General features: G+C 44.5%; 1 protein-coding gene across 1 annotated transcript; it reads left to right on the forward strand.

Annotated features, from left to right (window-relative positions):
* Positions 1-9,545: 9,545 nt before the first annotated feature.
* LOC138481424 (uncharacterized) lies at positions 9,546-12,096 on the forward strand. The gene is made up of 2 exons (XM_069613568.1): positions 9,546-11,414; positions 11,511-12,096. The coding sequence occupies exon 1, from the start codon at positions 9,559-9,561 to the stop codon at positions 10,720-10,722; it is 1,164 nt and encodes a 387-aa protein (XP_069469669.1). The 5' UTR covers positions 9,546-9,558; the 3' UTR covers positions 10,723-11,414; positions 11,511-12,096.
* Positions 12,097-22,314: the final 10,218 nt, after the last annotated feature.

The raw sequence follows: 22,314 nt of genomic DNA on the forward strand, positions 1-22,314 counted from the left end.
CAGAAAAGGAAAGGAGAGAGAGAGAGAGAGAGAGAGAGAGAGACAGAGACAGAGAGAGTGAGAGAGAGAGAGAGAGAGAGAGAGAGAGAGAGAGAGAGAGAGAGAGAGAAAGAAGGGCAGGGGGCATACACAGAGGCAAGCAGGTTGCAGGGAAAGGGGTACCTGGGGAGTGGAAGGGAAGAGGGAGGCCAGACTGGGAATATTGTACTCAATGAGGGCCTCTGCTAGTTTCTGCCTCTTCTCCCCCACACATCCAGCACAGCACTGCAACCAAGAAAGAGAGTGAGCCACAGTCCCCTGTCCACTTATAAGGGTGTTTCACTGCTCCTCCAGAGCCCGACCACTCACGCCTTCCCCTGATGGACACAATAGTTCCCAGGGTCCAAGTGACAGGAAAAGGGTGGGGATTTACAGGGTGCAGGACGACCCATGCAAACACAGACCCCCTTCACAGCTGTCACCCCGCCCCTCAAGAGCCTTCTGTAAATTTCCCATGGCTTGAGGAAGTTTGGTCCAGAAAGGAATCGAGACGTGACAGGTGGGCAAACATACCCCATGATGGACACAATGGTGTCACACAGCTGTTCCAGGGTCCAAAAGGGCTGGTGACAGGAAGAGGGGGCAGGTGGGCAAACATAGGGAGTCCCCTGAGGGGAAGAAATTGTTCCCAGGAGGACTGCAGTAGATGCCATGATGAACACAGCTGTCCAATTGGTAGAAAGGGGTGAGGAGGTCACAGGGTGGGAACAGGTGGGTACACATACAGGGACTGTGGAAGACTACAGAGGGAGCGGAAGAATTTATCAGTAAGAGGTGATTACACTGGCCATTCATCTGGCAGTTGTTGGCTGTGCCTGGGGTGGAAACAATATTACAAGATGAAAAATACAGTGGGAAATGTAAAGTCACGTAATACATTGAAATGCAACAATCCCCTGTGTCTGGCCAGTGCAGTCACATATAGTGAAATACATTTGTGGAAATGAAAAGTCATGCCATGCATTAAAATACACCAAGTGAGATGCAATACATTAAAATGCAACCAGTGACATATATGAGAAATACAGGTATCCAGCCATGGAAACTTCAATTTCCACAGCCCCCTCTCGTCCTGAGAGGACCATATCAACTGTCCCAAAGGGGACCATATCAACTGGGCTTGTGGGCAGCATCACACCTCAATCGGGGCCAGTCTGTAAAGTTCTTTCTTTAGAGAGTCGGGAATGCAGGATGTCACTGGGATATGAGTCATAGTGAAGTAGCATCCATGGGTCTGGCAACCCTTTGATATGAATGTTCCCAGTGAGACAGCAGTCTCATTCGCCACCACCTTAAGACTTGCCTGCAACCGATACACAGCCCAACCAACTCTCATGAAACCCATCTGGGGTATTAATGCAGTGCGATACAGCTGTGCATCCATCAAAGGCATGGGTTTCTTGTAGGTCAAGGGCATTTTTGACCTTGCCAGGAGGTCTTTCTTTGGTGACCCTGAAGGTGGGTACTACATGGCCCAGAGAGAAGCTGCAGAATTCGGGCACCTGCTTGCAGGCCTTGCTGCCACAGATCCAGAAGAGGTCTTCAGGTGCCAATCAGGTGTCTGTTGGTTGGCAGTCAGTTAAGGTTAGCTTCCATACCGGTCAGGCAATGTAAGGTATGAGGCGGGGCTGCATTGCAGACAAGCTAGTTGGGGCGTTCTCACAGGGAGAGGACATCCAGTTTGCCGGGTCTTCAGGGCAGTCCACGTTAGACCATGCCATTTTCTTCATAACCAGGGCTGCGTGTGCAACTGGAGCACCATGGACTGGCATCTGGTAGTGGTGCCTACATCTTCTGCCCCTTCTTCTCTTTCCCCCTCGAAGCACACAGGGAAGGTGGCCTTGTACGGCACAGTTAGAGATGCTTTTTTTTCCAGGTGTGCACTGGGCTTCCCGGGATAGCAGAGGATATACTCGCAGGCATGGCCTGGAGCGGGAACCATGCACTTGGATGGGGAGGTATATCGGCACAGAAACAGCAGTTGGTGTGATTGAGTTTGTGGGCTGCCAAATGGCAGATCTGGAGGAAAGAGTTCTCTTGATAGTCTGTTAATACAGGAGGGAGAAGCAGCGGGAGCAGAGCAAGCAAAAATGGCTGATGTTGGACATTTAAGGATTGGCTTTGGGGACCCACAGGGAGCAAGAACACCCAGTTGGAGCAGAGTATGTGCAGATGAGTCAGAGTCTCTCTGTCTTTCAAGTCCTTCGAGGAGCAGATGAAAGGATCTCCAGATTCAGGGAAAAGCAGAGATCTCTCAATAAAGCAAGCTAGAAAGAAAAACTAGCACAAAAAGGCGGGATAATGGCATAGTGCAATAACGAAAGATGAGAGTCAAGACTGGTACGCTGAAAAAGAAAATATAAAATGAAATACACTTAAAAAAAGGTAGCTGGGTTCACTGTAGCTGTATGATGGCCACACTGAAATACTAGGGGACATTCAAAAACGGAACTGTTACACCTCAAATGCAGGGCGAACTCCAAACATATAATATTCCAAATATAGCAATGTACAAATGACAAAAAAGAGATAAAGCTTAAGACAAAATTCAAGAAATTAAAAAAATATATTAAAATTTAAAATTATTTAAATACAAAATAAATTTATTTTTAAAAAATGCCAAAATTAAAATTACAAATTAAAACTTGAAATTTCAAAATATTATCCCACAAAATTGCTGTTCAAGAGACCAGAATCAAAACTATCTGAGTTCCAAAAACAGCAAATCCAAAACATAAAAAACAAAAATCACACTTCCAAAAATGTTAAAGTTAAAAAAAATACATATATCAATGTTCAATTCTGAGCGGTCCCTTCCCCATGGCGAGACAAAATATACTCTTCCCATGATAGCATGTTCTCCGAGTGGGGTTGGTGCAGATTTTTGTGGAAAATATAGTCCACGATCTGGGGTGCAGTGTCCTAGCTCTCCCTCCTGCACTAAATGTAATATTTGCTGGCCTATCACAGGTTGTGCCTCAACGGCCTGGCTACACCTCTTTGTTTTTGTTTTGTCACCCCGAGTGGGACAGGTATTCCCAGACGTGGGTCCCGTGCCTGCTGGGCCTGGAGACTCAAGCTACTCCTCACTGATGAGGCACAACAAGGCCGAAACATGTTTGGGGATGCTTGTGGCCTCCTGCAGAAGGGATGTGACCTAGCAGTTTGGGCTGGACTGCCTCTTTTGGGGTGGAGCCAAGCCTGATTTGCATATGGTCTTTCCACTTCTGTAATGGCTTGGCAGGCGAAGGACGATGGTCTGGAGGGTTGCCCAGAGCAATGCCAGTGGTTAAGATTAATTCTAAATCTTCCAGCCATCACCTCTTTGTTTGTGTTTGAAATATGCCAGAACTGAATCATCAGTCAGTGCCAAAGGCAACTTGTTCACAGAGGCAGGAGCTGCCGCCGGCAAGGGCATTGGTATTGCCATCATGATCTCAAATGAGGGAGAGTCCAGCAAAGTGGCTGGACATACTTCTCATGTACACAAGGGCAAGCATCAACATGCCTGGCCAGCTCAGTCCTTTCTGTGCGCACACTTCTGCCAGCTTGTGGCTCTCCGTTCTTGCTTCCGGTTTTCCCAAAGATAGCTTGCAGTGTGTGTGTGGGGAGGGAGAACGAGAGAGGGAGAAGTAGACAGAGAAAGGCAGGGGGCAGAGATAGAGGCCAGCAGGTTGGGGGGGAGGGGTACCTGGGGAGGGAAAGGGAAGAGGAAGGGCAGACTGGGAGAAGTGTACCTGATGAGGGCCTCTGCAAGTTCTCTGCCCCCCACCTCCATGCATTCAGCACAACACAGCAACCAAAAAGGAGAGTGAGCCACAGTCCCCTGTCCACTTATAAGACTGTTGCTCCACCCCTCCAGAGCCCTCCCCTTCCACCTCCCCCTGATGGTCATAATAGTTCCCAATGTCCAAGTGACATGAAACGGTGGGATGTACAGGGTGCAGGATGACACATTCAGGCACAGCCTCCCCACCCCCTCCCACAGAGCTGTTGCTCGCCCCTCCAACTCCCTAGAGCATTCTGGGCTGTTCCCATGGCTTGAAGACATTTGGTCCAGGAAGAGGGCGGGGACATGGCAGGTGAGCAGACATACCCCATGATGGACACAATGATTTCCACACAGCTGTTCCAGGGTCCAGGGGGGCTGGTGACAGGAAGAGGGGGTGGGTAGTCAAACATAGGAGGGGAGGAAACTTTTTCAAGGAAGGCTGCAGTAGATGCCATGATGAACACAGCTGTCCAAGTGACAGAAAAGGGGAGGCGGTCACACGGTGGGAACAGGTGGGTACACATGCAGGGACTGGGGAGGACTCCAGGTGGGAGGGGAAGAGTTTCTCAGGAAGAGGTGATTGCCCTGGCTGTAAAACTGGCAGCTGTTGGCCGTGCCTGGAGTGGGAATAAGTTTACAAGATGTAAAATACAGTGGGGGAAATGAAAGGTCATGTAATACACTGAAATGCACCAATCCCATGTGTCTGGGCCAGTTCAGTCACATACAGTGAAATACATTTTTGGAAATGAAAAGTCAAGTGATATATTAAAATGCAACAAGTGGCATATATGAGAAACACAGGCATCCCACCTGTGGATACTGCCTTTTCCACAGAACATTGGGGAGTATCAAGACTCCAGTTCCTAGAAGACACCTCACTTTGGTTCTTTTGAGACCTCTTTGTGCCACATGACATCCCTTGGCAGTGTAAGAACCAATAATTCCAACAAACACTTCTTAGTGATTCTCTTTATCACTCTCATCACTTCTTGTGGGACATTGGATAGAGTAAAGGTTCCAACTCACAGAAGAAAGTTCACTTTGATTTATTTTAGGCATCTCACCATCACATAATCTGCCTTGGGGAATGCAGGCGCCATCAAACACATCTTACTTATTCTCTATATCTCTCTCTCCCGCTCTCTGAGTGCATCTTATACAATGTTGCTGGGCGAGGGGCAGTATCAAAATTCCATCGGCGCCCAACAAGAGCATTCACCTTGGCTCTCCTGAGGCCTATCAGCACCACACACTTTGCCTCGTGAAAGGTTAGAACCACAACTTCCAACCAATCTTCTCACTCATGTTTCTTTCCCTCTCTCAGCATATTCTACACCATTTTGAGGAGCTACAGGACTGCAACTCCCAGCATACAATTCACCTTGGCTTACTTTAAGTGTCTCAGAATTCTACAAGCTTAAGTGCAGTGTGGTGACGCCACAATTCTGATTCCTCTGCTCGCCTCCAGTTTCTCAACCCCGCTCATTCACCAGTATACTCTCACCACCTCTTTCTCCACCTTCTGGGATGGTATCCAGTAACAATAGAGATTACAGAGAATGCGCTAACAGAGAAACAAATACAGAGAAAAAACATCGAACATTTAAAAAAATAGAGGTGGGGGTTGGGGTAGAGGTGTTAAACAGGTGGGAATGGGGTTGGGGTTGGTTTAAGAACATAGGGAAATGTGGGGCATGTGGGCGGACCTCCAACAAAAATATCAATATTTTGTCAAAGTTATTTTTTTTAATTAAAAGTATTCTCTGTTATGTTTTCTCTGTTGTCAAATAGAACGCCTGGGGCACTGGATCTAAGTTCGAACCTTTATACACGTTCCACTTTTTTGGTCTCGCCCCTCTGCATTGGTGTTTCCATCTGCCCCTGTCATCATTCACATGCTCCTCCACCTGTCTCTGGTCGATTTGATCCTCTCACAAATTCCAACACTTTAGCGGAACTATGCCTCCCCTGGGGATATACTCAGGAACTCAGCAACACAATGGTGAATCTGACATATGTGCAGACACACAATAAAGGATCATGTAAATGCCTTGAATGTGGTGAAATGTTCAATGAGAAAAGCACAGTGCCCTTTAGAAGTACATACAATTGCATTGGCCCTCATTACAAGTCAGGCGGTGGACCATGGTGCTATTAGCACCATGGTCCATGCCGGATTCCGCCATGGTGGATGGCGAAATTACCACCCCATTCCAAGGTGAGTGGGGCGGTAATTCCCCATTCACCATTTGACCTTCCCCATTCCCATTTTTGCCCCATAGGGCATAATGGGAATGGGGAAGGCGCTAATTACGGCACCGTAAATTACGGTGCCGTAATTAGCACCAAGGTCGCTTAGCGCCTTGGACTTTAACGCCTGCAAAAAGCAGGCGTTAAAGTGTGAATCAGGCGTTAAGGGTTAACGGCGCCCACGGCGCCGTTAAACCCTTAACGCCTGACTTGTAATGAGGGCCAATGTGTGTGAAGTGAGCAATACTATACAGCTCTGCTTTGGCATCGTTTGGAGTTCTGTTCCTTTCCATTTTGTCTTCATTTGAAACGTTCCTCCTCCCTAAGAACACGGTAATCTTAAATGATATGGGGCCTCATTACGACCCAGGCGGTAAGTTACCGTGACTTTACCACCATGGCGTAAACTTTTTTTCCAATGTGAGTCCTAACTCGATGCAGTTACACCAAGGGCCCTGTTGGTTCCGCTCTTCAGGCATTACTGTTGTGGGCCCCTGAGCCCGTTTTCACGCCTGTTTTTCTAACTTATCCACAGCCTACAAAATTGAGGTAATTTATTTCCTAATTTATTCTCTTTTAAACAACAAGGGCAACTTTACTCAAATTTTGGAGTTCGCTCCCATTATGCTTTTAAATTTAATTTAATTTTCTTTCATGTCTGCTTCCCCACAGGGTTAAACTGTTGTGAGGTTCTTTCGCCCTGAGGAAGGCAACTTTCAACTATGTAAAGAAACTATGGCCAGACAGGCGGCATTTCAGCCGAAACGTTGTTGTGATGATGTCAACCTTGATTTTTCTTGAAATATTTTTTTGACACCTACACGTAGGCAGACCTGTCATTAGGAATATTGGAGTTAGAGTTTGAGAGGATACGGTTGTTCTGTGTAGAGAAGGAAGAACTGTTTACCTTAAGAACCGTCCATATATCTTCTCTCCACTAGTACTCCATTCCTTTTTTACTTCTTCTTTGTGACTTTACAACAAAGAAGAACCTATTTTAAAAAATATTTTTTTCTGCTTCTCAAAAAAAGAATAATTGATTGTTTTCTGTTCTTTAAACAAAATTGTGAATGACAACTGTGAGTGTTTTAACAATTTCTGTTATACTTCTTTGTTATTACAACCTTTATGCTCATCAGGATTTTCTTTGTCTAAATAATAAACTTTTCAAATAACTTTCTAGAAATTTGCCCTTTTTGTTTTCAGAGAATTTCATAAAAATGCATGATACCAGAGTTTGGTACTTTTTTGAACAATTTAATCATGTTGATTTTGATACATAGCAGTAAGGGATCTACGGTGTTATTTTGGTCTTTTGTCCCCTCCTTTTCTGCTCATGGGGCAAATCCCCCCCCTCTTTCTTTGTTTGTATATTCAGCAACCTGGTTGCTTGGGGATCGTTCTTTATAGCTATCTCGCAATTAATGAGGATTCCTGAAGAACACACTTAATTTATGTTTTTCAGAGGCAGGTATTTATAACCTTTTTTTCCCCTTGGCTGTGGGAGTGGCTTCCATGGCCTACCCTTGGTAGTTCTGCATCCCCACTGTTGGGATCCCATTGGTCAAGCAATACGGAATGGCAGAAGCACAAACTTTCAGCTATTCGCTTGAACAAACCGCTGAGATTATAGGAGGCCCGTCTTTATTTGATCAATTAGGATCAGGAGTGGGGGTTGCCCAATCCATGTGTTGTGACGACATATTGAAACTCAAAAAAAAGCATTTTAGGACAGAACTCCATGGACATTTCCTCCGTGAGTATTTAAGGGCTGACACCATCCCGGCGGGATTGATAGTTCGCAATGAACCTTGTCTGTTTCTTACAGACAAGGAATACACTACTACCTTTAGCCACATTGCCATTAAATGCAGTAGGGACCTTATGGTCCTTACCATAACAACTGCCCAGCGTCTTGGGGCAGAAATACAGAAGGAGCTTGAAAAGGAAGAGAAAACCTTTTTAGAGAACACTACTATCTCTAACGCTCGTGAACAATTAGTGAAAACTAATAAACTCTTTGACGACTTTAAGTCGACTACTCTAAGCAAAAAAACAAAGAAACTTCAGTTTGACATACAGGAATTTAAAGTGGATAAAATATTCCCATATATCACAGAGGAATACATTGAAGCCGCCAAAACACAGTCAACTTCCCAACCACGAAATAAAGGCAGACGTAGGTGGGTGTCTTTTTCCAATTCTAGCAGTAGCAGCTCAGACGGTCAGGCCAGACAAGACCGGCAATCACCACAAGCCTTTGGAAATCACCCACCCCAACAACCTTTTTTACCACCGCAGCCTTTTTTAGGCAGAGGTGGCCCCGGAGGGCCTTTCTGGGGGCAACCATGGTTTCCCCCCTATCAACAACCGCGCCGCCAATTTCGCGGACGGCGTCGTCTGAACAGGTAGTTGAACAAAGCGACATACCAATTTTTAATCTTGCCAAAATTGATCTTACATCTCCTCAGATTAAAGTTCTCTCGAAAGGGCTTTCATTTGTGCCCTCACAAAAAACGGATTGGTTTGAAACAGAACTTGAGGTTCGCCGGTTCCTTAGAACAGTGCGCCTCAAAGTTTTCTTTAATGAACATGGAGGAAATGAGCAGGAACTAGACACTGGCTTACGAGCCCCTTCAACCTTCAAGCCCCAAGACAATGAAGTCACAAGAGAAATTTTGACCTTTGAAAAATGTGTCCTTCGAGATTTAGACAAACTCAAAAGTAATTCAAAACAGAAATCTCTTAGACATAATCTCTCTAAATTAGAAAACTCTGCTCTCATTGAACTATCCAACAACCCCTCCATTGTCATAAAACCTGCAGACAAAGGAGGTGGAATTGTAGTTATGTCTAAGGCTCAATATATCAACATGATGGACACGCTATTACAAGATGATGTCAGCTATAAGAAACTTAGGAAGGATCCCACCCGAGACATTCGCACAGAAATTGAAAGCGTAGTACAATTTGCTTTAGATCGCAAATGGATTACGGAAAAAGAATCTAAATTTCTCATTACCAGTCAAAGTCGTATTCCGACTATGTATTCTTTACCTAAGATACATAAAAATCAGGAAAACCCACCCGGAAGACCAATAGTGTCAGGCTGTGGTTCGATTTTAGAACCACTGTGCAAATTTATTGACGTATTTCTGAAACCTATTAGCGTAAAAACTGAGACATACCTCAGAGATACGACTGACACTATTACTATCTTTGAAAATCTTGAATTTGACAACACTACTCAATTACTGGTGACAATGGACATTCAATCCCTCTATACTAGCATTCCACAAGATCAAGCGATAGAATGCATGCGAGAAGTTCTCCTGGAATATGATTCTCAGGATCGCGTTCCACATAACTTCATCTTGGAACTTATGGCCATAGCTCTCAACAAAAATTATTTTGAATTTAATGGCCAGTTTTTCTTACAAGTAAAAGGTACGGCCATGGGGGCTGCTTTTGCGCCGAGCCTAGCGATTCTCTTTATGTTCAAATTTGAAACTCGTCACATTCTATCTTCCACCAATCCCTTCCGCTATTCTATAACCAAATGGAAGAGATATATCGATGACATCATATTTATTTGGACAGGCACTAAAGCCGAGCTAATACTCTTCTTTGATTGGTTGAATAACGTTGATCCTAATATCAAGTTCACCATGGAGTCTAGCAATATTCAGATCCCTTTTCTAGACTTAATAATTAAAGATGATTTTGGAAAATTGAAGTGTTCGCTTTTCCGTAAAACCACAGCCCGTAATACTCTCCTACATTACTCCAGCAATCACCCTCGGCATATTAGGGATAATCTACCCTATGGCCAGTTTCTCCGGATCCGGCGAAACTGTTCCGAGTTATTTGATTATTATGAACAAGCAGATAAGCTTAGTAGTCGCCTTAGAGACAGAGGTTATCCTAAACGATTGATCACACAAGCGTACAAAAGGGCTCGGTTTACTGACCGTGACAATTTGCTCACGCCCAAACAAAATTCCAATTCAGTACTGGATAAGAACAATTCACAGATGACATGTGTATTGACCCATGGGCCTCAGACCTTCGAGATTAAAAAACTCATCTCGAAATACTGGCCCATTGTCAAAATAAATCTGCCAGACACACCTCCTCCCCGCTTTGCTTTCAAGAGGGGCAGCAATATTCGTGACAAACTTGTGCACTCTTCCCTTAAGAAAGCCGCCCCCAGAATAGGTCTGTGGGACCTGAGGACCACCACAGGGCATTTCCCTTGTGGATCTTGCTCTGTCTGTCAATTCACCAGGAAAATGAAGGAGTTCAAAATTGGGCCAAAAACATGGACATTTACCACTATGACAAACTGCAAAACCGCACATGTGGTATACTGCATCCAATGCCCGTGTGGCCTTCGGTATGTTGGTCAAACTTCACGACCGGTACATATTAGAATATCAGAACATCGATCTAGAATCAGGTGTAAAACACTTACCGCACCCCTAGTAAGTCACTACATTGAGCTACAGCACTCTGCTAATGACATATTATGGTGGATTCTGGATGTGGTCAAAAATACGCCCAACATAACCCACTGCCTCCTACAGAAGGAGGCTCGATGGATCCATCGTTTATCCACTCACATTAATGGACTTAATGAGGATTTCAGTCCAATTTAACATGTTTTGGCTTCCATCCCACACCTGGGTTTTGCCTTGCGGGCGGCTGCCTCCTTCCAGCAGCATGTGTTCTGCTCCCCAGCCGGACGCTTCTCCGCAGGCTTCTGTCTGCTTTCCGGCGCGGCAGCTTCTCTTAGTTGACGTTACAGAGGCCGCTGTCATGGCGCCCTTTTGTATCCACCCAAGTGAGTGACATGCAGGTGGGGCAGCTCTCAGCCTATCCACACATCTTGTTTTTAGGCCCAATGAAATGGCGAGTTAGGCCTCCTGCCCTCTTTAGGCTATATGAACATTCGTGCTCGCTTTGCAGAGTGTTGCGAGAGGGTTTCAAGAAAGGCTGTTCCCCTCGTACATCTGCATTATACTTTGGTCAAGTCGTTATAGGTAAGACGCGATTTTTTCGTGGGTTCTTTCTTAAACACAGTTTAGTGTTTACTGTATATATCCGTCCATTCTTCTAACACGATTTCTCGTGGGTTCTTTCTTAAACACAGTTTAGTGTTTACAGTATATATCTGTCCATTCTTCTAACACTATTCATCATTTTCTATTTTTCAGAGGCTGTACACCTTCTATGCCAGTGATATGGGACCACACTAGGCTACCCGACGCATGTGCTCTCCGCACTATATACTCCACAGACTGCACCTTTCAACTGTGCATGCTATCTAGTTACAGGATTTAATCCACATGTGAGTACATACCTCTACACTCCTCTCCCCATTTGGATAACCTCTATTTGTACTTTTCTTCACTTTTATTCTGATAAGTTCCCCCTTCCATTTCAGTTGTTGTTTTTTTCCAATGTGAGTCCTAACTCGATGCAGTTACACCAAGGGCCCTGTTGGTTCCGCTCTTCAGGCATTACTGTTGTGGGCCCCTGAGCCCGTTTTCACGCCTGTTTTTCTAACTTATCCACAGCCTACAAAATTGAGGTAATTTATTTCCTAATTTATTCTCTTTTAAACAACAAGGGCAACTTTACTCAAATTTTGGAGTTCGCTCCCATTATGCTTTTAAATTTAATTTCATTTTCTTTCATGTCTGCTTCCCCACAGGGTTAAACTGTTGTGAGGTTCTTTCGCCCTGAGGAAGGCAACTTTCAACTATGTAAAGAAACTATGGCCAGACAGGCGGCATTTCAGCCGAAACGTTGTTGTGATGATGTCAACCTTGATTTTTCTTGAAATATTTTTTTGACACCTACACGTAGGCAGACCTGTCATTAGGAATATTGGAGTTAGAGTTTGAGAGGATACGGTTGTTCTGTGTAGAGAAGGAAGAACTGTTTACCTTAAGAACCGTCCATATATCTTCTCTCCACTAGTACTCCATTCCTTTTTTACTTCTTCTTTGTGACTTTACAACAAAGAAGAACCTATTTTAAAAAATATATTTTTCTGCTTCTCAAAAAAAGAATAATTGATTGTTTTCTGTTCTTTAAACAAAATTGTGAATTACAACTGTGAGTGTTTTAACAATTTCTGTTATACTTCTTTGTTATTACAACCTTTATGCTCATCAGGATTTTCTTTGTCTAAATAATAAACTTTTCAAATAACTTTATAGAAATTTGCCCTTTTTGTTTTCAGAGAATTTCATAAAAATGCATGATACCAGAGTTTGGTACTTTTTTGAACAATTTAATCATGTTGATTTTGATACATAGCAGTAAGGGATCTACGGTGTTATTTTGGTCTTTTGTCCCCTCCTTTTCTGCTCATGGGGCAAATCCCCCCCTCTTTCTTTGTTTGTAAACTACGTTTACGCCATGGTGGTTGGCGGACTTACCGCCCCATTCCGACCTTGGCGGGGCGATAAGTCCCCAATCCCCATTTACCCTTCCCCATTCCCATTTTTGCCCCATAGGGCATAATGGGAGTGGGGAAGGCGTTAATTACGCCACCGTAAATTACGGTGGCGTAATTAACTCCATGGTCCCTTAGCGCCATGGATTTTAACACCTGCTAAAAGCAGGTGTTAAATCCGCCATGGCGCTAAGGGACCTCGTACTCAGGCGGTAAGGGTCGGCGCTGTTTACGCCGGCGTAAACCCCTTACCGCCTGAGTCGTAATGAGGCCCATTACACGGAAGGAGGAGGACCAAGGTGCTATTAGCACCTTGGTCCATGCCAGTAAAATACCGGCACCGCCTTGGTGGAAAGGGGAATTACCGCCCCATTCCAAGGTTGGCGGGACGGTAATTCCCCCTTCCACCACTGCCCTTCCCCATTCCCATTTTTGCCCCATAGGGCATAATGGGAATGGGGAAGGTGCTAATTACGGCACCGCAATTTTGCGGTGCCGTAATTAGCACCAAGGTCCCTTAGCGGGTTGGTTTTTAACGCCTGCAAAAAGCAGGCGTTAAAGCACCAACCCGCTAAGGGACCTCGTAGTAAGGCGGTAATGGTTAACGGTCACCGTTACCATTAACGGTGACCGTTAACCATTACCGCCTTCCGTGTAATGAGGCCCACTGTGTTCATATATGTGCAATGTGTAGGCTTTATCTTACATCTTTTGAGTTGCACAATCATTAGATGAAATTGGAACAGTAAATTCATAGGGTCAGAGGCTGCAGCCAACTTGTGCTTTTAAATCTAAATACTTCCTCTACTTTTTCTGTCAAAGTACTAACCATTTACCACCGTATGTAGTTTTCCATTTAGAGAGAATGTTAGAATGCAGTTTATATGAAGGTTTATATTTGCTAGTGGGTAACGTCCTCTTGGTTATCTGTGTGCTTTGCAGGAGGTTCACTTTTCCGAGTGTCTGTGTGTGTTTGTACTGCATTTTAAAGCGTACAATGGTTCTGTGAAATACAGGAAGAGAGGAATGAGACTTGTTTGAAGTAAAAACTTCTAGGGTTTTCCAACTCCAGGCCGTAAGGGCCGTAATCCGGACAGGTTTTCAGGATGTCCCTCGTCATTTTTCATGAGATAGATTTGCATATAATGATTCTAAATGTATGCACATTTGTTAGCATGCATATTAATGAGGGATTTCCTGAAAAACTGTCAGGATTCCAGCCCTCGAGGCCTGGAGTTGGACAACCCTGGAATCGGTGGAGTACACTTCATGTACAATTCTGTACAGGCGGTACAATTTCCTTTGATGCTCATTCTGCACTGAAATTGATTGTGGCACAAGCAAGAATGTATTGCCTGCTCTCAATGATGGAAACAGGAGGCTGGCCTTTGTTTGGCAATGGCCGTGCTGCCCCTCTACCTATGCATCTCCCCTCTTGCCTCTTCCCCATTTCTTCCCTTTCTATTTTTGTAAGCCCAGGCACATTTTTTACATTTTTATCTACCTTTCATGGAACCCTACCTGGCCCAGTACGACATGCTGATTTTTTGTAGAAGGCTTTATACGAGCCTCACCTGCAGAAAATTATCACACGGAAATGAGTAGTGTGTGAAACAACCCATATGGGTAGGTCAGCTCCCCTTATTGTATACTAGTACACTACAGCCCAAATAGTTGGCATTGCCAATGATATGGATTATGTTAGTGACGGGGCAGAACGTAGCTCGCGTAGAAGGCAGCACAGGAGCATCCAGCCAAAGAACGACCTCTGTGCAGAGAGAAGACTGATAACAATCAACTGACTGCTGAGAACTACAAACCAGAAATAGAACCTCCTTTCCGTACTGAATCATCTGACTGGTACTTGCAATGCCTCTGATTAATAGATACCGCCGATTTCAACCGATATGGTTTGGCTTGAGTTCTGAGACCTTTTTAATCTTAACTTCAGACCAGCCCTTCTGCTTAACTTTGCAAATGGCTTTGAGCTGAAATATCTTCAGCACTTCCCACAGGGAACTCTTCAACCTTTTTATGTTAAATTGTGTCTGACTTTAGTGGTACTTTTCAAAGGCAGCCTTGCAAAGCAACATTATTTCAAGCTACCTTCATTTTGGATGGCCCCAGCATTTCAGCCCATTTCTGCTGGTCATTAATGAGTCAACAGAGCACAGAAAACCGGGAGATGAGTTAGTATTGAATTGTATATGAACTTGTAGAGTGAAGACTAAGGACTGGAGTCATCAAGGCGCTAACAACCAATGATAGGCGAGGGGGAGCCATTCAGAAGGTCAAAGACTCAAAAGCGATGTATTTTCAAATTCTTTAGAAACTGAAAATGGTCAAAAATGTCACGCAGGTTGTCCGCAGGGAGTTCCACATTGCAGGGGCTAAAATGGAAAAGGAACGTCCTCCTGCTCAGACCCTAAAATGACTCTGGATTTAAGATGATTTTGTGATGAGGACTAGTAGGCTTATAGTGGGTAAGCTTGGAACAAAGATATTCCGCACCAGTATTGTGAATGTCTAGTTGAACATGACCTAGGGCCTCATTACTGCTTTGGCGGTAGCCACGCCCTTAATACTGGGTCCGGGTTCCCTGAATGGGGAATTACCGGCCATTCATAGTTTGGAGGGCCCGTTAATTCCCCCTACAGGGAACCCGGGCCCGGACCTTCCCCATTCCCATTTGATCCCCCATAGGGCTCAATGGGAATGGGCGCGGGAGCTAACAACGGGCCGATTACGACCGGCCCATTGTTAGCTCCCTGGTCCCCTCATGGGTCCCTGTAAGGACGTCTGGTAAAACCAGACGTCCACATCGGGTCCCGCGAGGGAACCTCGTAATGAGGTGGAATTGGTTTAACGGGTCCGCCACCATTAGCGGCACCCGTTAACCCATTCCGCTAGGGTCGTAATGATGCCCGTGGTGTTTTAAACTCAATCCGGCTGGCAATCGGCAGCCAATGGAGCTGACAAAGCATGTCCAGAGAATGAGAGAACCTTGGGGCTCCCAGCTCTAGTCGAGCTGCTGAATTCTGCAGAATCAGCAGGTGCTGAAGCAGGCCTAGGGGCTGCCCAAGGTAGATGCCATTGCAGTAGTCAATGGAAACCATGATTGTAGAAGTAACCATCTTAGCCCGGAACTCAGAGGGAAGAAATGGAAGAACTTTTCTTTGCACTTTTAGCTTAACAAAGCCCATCTGGCCCACATAAGAGTCACCGGAAAGGAGCTTGACCCCTATTTAACCGCCTGTACTGGCTCTGGACAGGTCCCCAAAGACTCAAGCCAGTAGTCGGTGCTCCATGAGGCCCCAGCAGAAGGGGAAGCCACCACTAGGACCTCACCATTTAATTAAGGCCAGTTCAAGGACATCCATTCTCCAATGGAAGATAGGCAATTCCTAAATTTAGATGGAGGATCTGTCACCGGGGCATGTAACCGAAACAGAACCTGTGTCATCTGCGTAGTTGTAAAAGCGCACCCCATGATCCGAAAAAAGGTTTGCAAGAGGATGCAAGCACATGTTAAACAACAGGTGAGATAAAGTGGACCCCTGTGGGACACTGCACATCAATGCCACCGGTGAGGGTTTCAATGGAGGAAGTTACACCGTCTGAAATCAATCTGACAAAAAAGATGAGAACCATAAAAGTGGAGAACCCGCAATGCCAGTCCTCTCCAAACTTTGCGACAGAATTCTGTGATCAATCGTGTCAAAAACTGCGCAGAGGTCAAGCAGAATCAAAACTCCAAATTCTCGGTGGTCCTGAAGCAGGTCGATGCCATCAAGAATAGAGATCATCACAGACTTCATACCCATACATGGACGGAAACCAGACTGAAACAGGTAAAGAGGTGACAATTGGATGAAAGGAATTTGGAAAATTGCAGGGTAACAATGGCCTCAATCAACTTCATAAGAACTGTGAGAAGCACGATGGGTTGGTAGTTTTCAGCCAAAGCAGGGTCAAGATGGGTCTTCTTCAGCAAAGGAGAGACAATCACATGTTTCAAAGGCTTAGGGATCATCCCAGTTACAAAAGAGTGATGTAGTGTAGCTGTGAATAAGGGAATGGCCTCGTCAGGAAGAGCTTGGATGGCAAACAAAAGAATCAGGTCTGTAGGGGAAGCTGACCTACGTTTCAGTAGTGCTGTCTGGACCATAACATTGGTCACTGTTTCAAACTGAAAAGAGCTGTCCTGGTTGCTCCCTGTGATAGAATGGGCCAAGTAATCCGAGTTCAGAGGGCAAAGCCGGGCAGCCCAATGGAAAGTCCAGTCTTATGAATCTTTTTGACTGAGAAGGAGCCTACAAGGTCACATTGAGTTTTTGTATATAGAGCATCAGTCAGTGGTCGCACATGAGCAGAAAGTTCCCTAGCCACTCAGAATAATTTCCGAGTAGATCAGGACGCTGTCAAGATGTGATCTGCAAAAATATTCAGCTATGGCAGCTTTAATAGCAACTTGGTAGTCCAGCAGGGCTAATATATATGTCGGCTTGGCAGGTGGAGCAAGATCAATACGCCATTTCCATTCAGCACAACAACAGGTTTTTTAAGAAGCATAAGAGTAGCAGAGTACCAAGGGGCTGAGGGTTTGAAACGGCTAAAATATGATTTCATAGGGGCCAGGGCATCAGCAGTGTCAGTCATAGCGTCCACCAATGCAGCGCTAGGGTGCTGTTTTTCAGACTCAAAACCCTTCTGCGTTAGCAGAAACAATACATTTGCAATAGAGGTTGTGCTAATCCTGCCCCAATTATGTCAAAATTGACAGGTCTTTCTAGAACCATTGTTCAAGGACCTAAGGGGAATGGAAAAGGGAAGCAAATAAGGGTCGGACCATGGAACAGGGAGAGGCTTAAAAGTGTAGAGGCCCCTGATTTCAGAAAAAATGCAATCAAGCAGGTTCCTAGCTTATGAGTGGGGAGATGATTTCTCAAGTAAAGCAATGAATCTGCAAGAAGAGTCACTACATTCTTGGCATAAAAATCACTGGGATTATTAGGCTGCAGATTAAAATCACCCAAGAGCACAAGTTCACAGTAGCCCAGAACCAAATCTGTAACCAATTGGGCAAATTCACACACACAATTTGCAACAGAATGAGAATGTTGCTGATACATTAATAAAAAGGGAAAAAAAGTGAACAGAGACATTTGGAGAAGGCTGTAACCTCACCAAGAATAATTACCAAGGCAGGTTGTATTTTGGGGGAATGACAGAGCCATTCAATGAAGATACAAATGTGGAGGCCAAGCCCCCCCAACACTAGGTGAGGGTCTATCCAGCTGCAGAACGCTATACTGAGGAAGCAGCATCTGAACGATGTGCGGGCCTGAAGATGGCAAAAAACACGTTTCAGTGAAATATAAAATGTCAGGAGCTTGGTCTACTAACAAAGAATTCATATCATTGATGTGGGCTGTGGCAGATCTGGCATTAATCAAGATCCGCTTCAACAGTTCCACACATCGCGTAGGATTTTAATTTGATCTACTTTATTTGTCTTGCTATCTGCATTGGGCTTATTAGTTTCCACTGATCGAGCCTGTTCCAGTGGCAAAGTCACCCTGAAGTCAGAGGAACACAAGGCCCCACAGGGAGCCAGAGCAGTCAGTTCATTATGATATGATATGATATGATATGATATGATATGATATGATATGATATGATATGATATGATATGGCATTTGTAACGTGCCTATACACAAGTGTTTCAAGGCACAAATTATGGGAATAGCACTACTAAAGTGGCTTCTGAGCGAGAAAGGGACCATACATCCAGTTCACTGTTTAATTTGGGTGAATGGAAGTGAGAAATGCCTGTCCTTGTAGGTGGAATCGAAAGAGGAATGGTACTGTAATATAGCTAGTAACGCGAGATCATGAACAGTGTCTAGATATGTCAAACAAAATGGTGCATCCCCTGCTCTAGAAGAAGTTAGGGTTCTTACCCACTCAGAACGGTTTCCTATCATTTTATATCTATTAGTTTAAACACAACAAAAACTTTACACTGACATATTCACAACCCCACACATGTGCACTTTTAAAACATTTCTGTGTATGCTTTCCTTTACTATCTTTAATAAATGTATCTCATCTCATTTTTACTCCATCTTGGAGCTTCATACGCACTCTTCTTGTTGCCGTTGCCTCAAGAATCCTTAACATCCCTATCTGGAGTCTCTTTAGTGCGTATCCTTCCGTCGCCTTAGAATCAGGAATCGAGGTATCTACTTCTCTTTTTTATAATCCCCAAAAATCCTGCTACTTTTATATATATATAATTTACAACAGAGTCCTTCACCCTATTTTTGCCACTTAATGTTCTACGTACGTACGTACGTACGTGGTTCAGCTCGAGTCCCTCAGCATCGACTATCCTTCAACCGACCAGTTTGTCTTTCGTCCACGGGGCACCTGCGGGGACCGGACAGGAATTTGGTCAACCTTATCTTCTTACACATATTTTGTTACACCCCGTTCTCCACAGGAAGCTCTGTGGTCTTCAGGCTAATGGCGGGAGCAGTCCAGCGTCCGGAGGTCTGGATCTGGGCCTAGGTCGATTAGACCTGAACCATCCACACTGCTACCAAAATGTGCTCTAGCACCTTGAAGCGTCTCTTGTGCTAGGTGGAATTACCAATAACGATATCAGACCAAATAACCGGACAGACTCAAAGAATATGGCAAAGTACTGCTTTATTCTTAAATTAATAAAGTAGAGCAACTGGCAGACATCGGATTGAAGCATGCACACTCACACACAAAGATGATTACACAGAGGTTTCATACCCCAATATGCGTCATCTATGATGTCATCCTACGTGGCAAACTGTGAAACCTATTGACGGGAGGGATTGATTAGGGCAACATATCTACTTATAGAATACATATGGGTTAGTACTTAATTGTCTGTCTTTTATCTGTAAGGCACGCCTCAAACTACCTCTAAATACATATAATACTGATTATAGATGACAAAATGGCAGTGGATTGGTCTATGCAACATTGTATAGCAGGTTGCCCCATAGACCCATTCCCCCTCAACCTTGAACTTTCGACTCGGCCAGCAGAAAATAAGCAAAACGAAACCCAGCTGCTTGAGTCACGTCAGATTACTCCCCACTTTCCCAATTAGTCCATCATCGCCTATCAATCTGACCATGAGCCAAAGTTTCCCATGTGTAGTTGACATTGTATCTCGCTCTCTGTTCTGGGACATTCAAGGGAGTGTAAGCACATCACTATATTCATCCACAACTTAAAGAATAGCCCTTGTTTTTGACTTCTGGATCACGTGTGAAGAAACCGCAAATTTGTCAATTTCAACCTATTATTTACTGCTATTTGATTCAGTTATGCTGGGTGACATTGCTTCTCTTGGCCTCTAGCGACTTGCTCACTCCATTTTGTAGGAGACTTATGCATTGTTAATTGTCCAATACTTGGCTTTTGCAAATGTTTTCTTCTTCTTTAATATAAAAGAAATATGTCTCATGTCCATGGCTTAACCGTCTGCATCCCTTTGTGCTTTGCAGCTATTCCTCAAATAGCATCCTTGATCCCAGGCCAAGATAGACTTCTCTTCCTTTTGGACATGAATCTAATTCTCCAACGTCTCCTGACTCTGCACCTCATGTCTGTTTCTGAGGTAGCTGGAATGGATCTTTACATGAGTCGTCGTCCATGTTCATATCATGGCCGTCCTTGCCACGTTATATTTTCCTCCATAGCAAGCTTTTAAATGTCTCATCTATCTTGCATTGCTGTGTATTTACACGTATTGGTCAGCAAGTTACTTTATCCTCCTCACTTTGCATACATAAATATCATTTCATACATGTTTTTCTTGTCACTTCAGTTACATAGTCATTTTTAAGTATTTTCATATTGTTTCAAAATGTCCTCGTATTTCTTCTTCAGGGCATCACTTTGCCCTCGTCAGATTTCACTCAGCACTACATAATGTCCAATGGTGCATGCTGACATCCTTCCACTCTCTCAATAAGATGGTACATTCAGTACTGTACACTCGATGCGTTATAGGCATAACAAATGGTTTCCCTTCTAAGGCTCTTCTTCTACTGTGCCAGTATGACGGTGGTGAGGGGACAGAAGTTAGGAATAATGCGTCCACCTGCTCCTCTACACAAGTGTATGAGGTGAGTGTTCCATCAGATCAAATGTGACATCATGTCGGCGGTTCACATGGCATACTTTGATTCATCATGTGTTACAGATCTGATGGTGGATGCCAGCCCTGTTAGGGTGGGGGCCAAACTTGTGCAACACAAACCATGTAGAGACTCCTGAAGAGCTGTGATTACATAGGCCAGTATTTCTGTGTCTTTTGGACACAGAAAGACGATACTCACAGCCCGAGAAGGAAGCACTGGCTGTAGTCTGGGATTGTGAGCACTTTCACATGTTTTTACTCTGCAACCCCAGCTCGATTTTGACCGATCATCAGGTGCTGATCACCATATATGGCAATCCCAGGTGTAAAATGCCTCTGAAAATAGAAATATCTGACCTTCGGATACAAGAGTATGATTTCAACATAATGCATAAGCTCAGGAAGGAATACAACCCGCTGATTTCATGTCTCGTCGCCCACTCCCTAATTCGACAAAGCATGTGCCCATAGCAGAGGAATACATCAAACTTCATCACTCAGACGCTCCCTTGGGGCCCAGTAAGCACGAATCTCATGGGTGAACATCCACTATGTGATGACATGCTGTAGAAAGTGCGAGAACTGATTGAGTCCAGAAGATGGCGATCCATATTTCCTGGGGGTGTGCGAGAAGGAACAGATTCAATGGCAAATCTTTGTGCATTCAAGCAGGTGAAAGATGACCTCTCTGTGTCAAGGGAAGACATCATCAGAGGCATCCGAGTAGTCATTTCCTCTGAGCTCCAATAACAAGTCATAACGCTACCTCACGAAAGTCCTCAAAGTGTGGTTGCTACCAAACATCAGCTAAGTGACACAATGTGGTTTCCGGGGATTGATATAATGGTGAAACGCACCATCAAAACATGGCATGTAAGTCAAAGCACAGTGCGTCTTCACAGGTCGGAAACCCTTACAAATGTCTGATCTGCTGGAGACTGTGGAGTTATTTGGCAGTCGACTTTTTTGAGGACATTGACAGGAGGTAAATACTGTCTCGTGATCATGGATGAATGCTCACGATCCCTGTGGTACAGATGGTGTCTTCTACTGCCAACGGCACAGCAACACCCAAGCTAGAAAATACATTTTCAGCATGGGGCATCCCAGACATGCTCAAATCTGACAATGGAACCCCGTTCAGAGGTGTGGAGTTTGCTCGATTCATGCAACACATGGGGTTTATGGGCAGTTGCAAAATATTACTACAGCAGAGCGAGTTAAGCAAAATGTCACTTAATCAGGCGCTATGCAACATGTTGCAAGACTACCAGAACTACACGAATGCTACCACAGGCAGATGACCTTCTGACCTGATGTTTGGGCGGAAAGTGAGAACCCAACTTCCACATCTACCTAACAAGGACAGTGAACCTGATCGAGGACTGGTTCTAGTGGATCAGAGCCAGAAATGTAAGGTTGTTTATTGTTTAAAGCAAACATAAATGAAGTCATCTTAACAATATATAACCGGTCATCCATCCTTTCCCTTGTCAGGCCTCTCTCTCAGCTGTATCCATAAAACACTCATCCGGCCAGCAGATGGGCGTTCCATGATATTATGAGCATGCATGCTCAAACAGGGAAGTGCAG

This window comes from Ambystoma mexicanum, chromosome 5p (assembly GCF_040938575.1).
Source record: "Ambystoma mexicanum isolate Mex_15411 chromosome 5p, UKY_AmexF1_1, whole genome shotgun sequence".
Classification (NCBI taxonomy): Eukaryota; Metazoa; Chordata; class Amphibia; order Caudata; family Ambystomatidae; genus Ambystoma; species Ambystoma mexicanum.

Excerpts from the sequence above, each read along its gene's own strand:
- LOC138481424 (XM_069613568.1), top strand. The coding sequence starts at position 9,559 with ATGTTCAAATTTGAAACTCGTCACATTCTATCTTCCACCAATCCCTTC.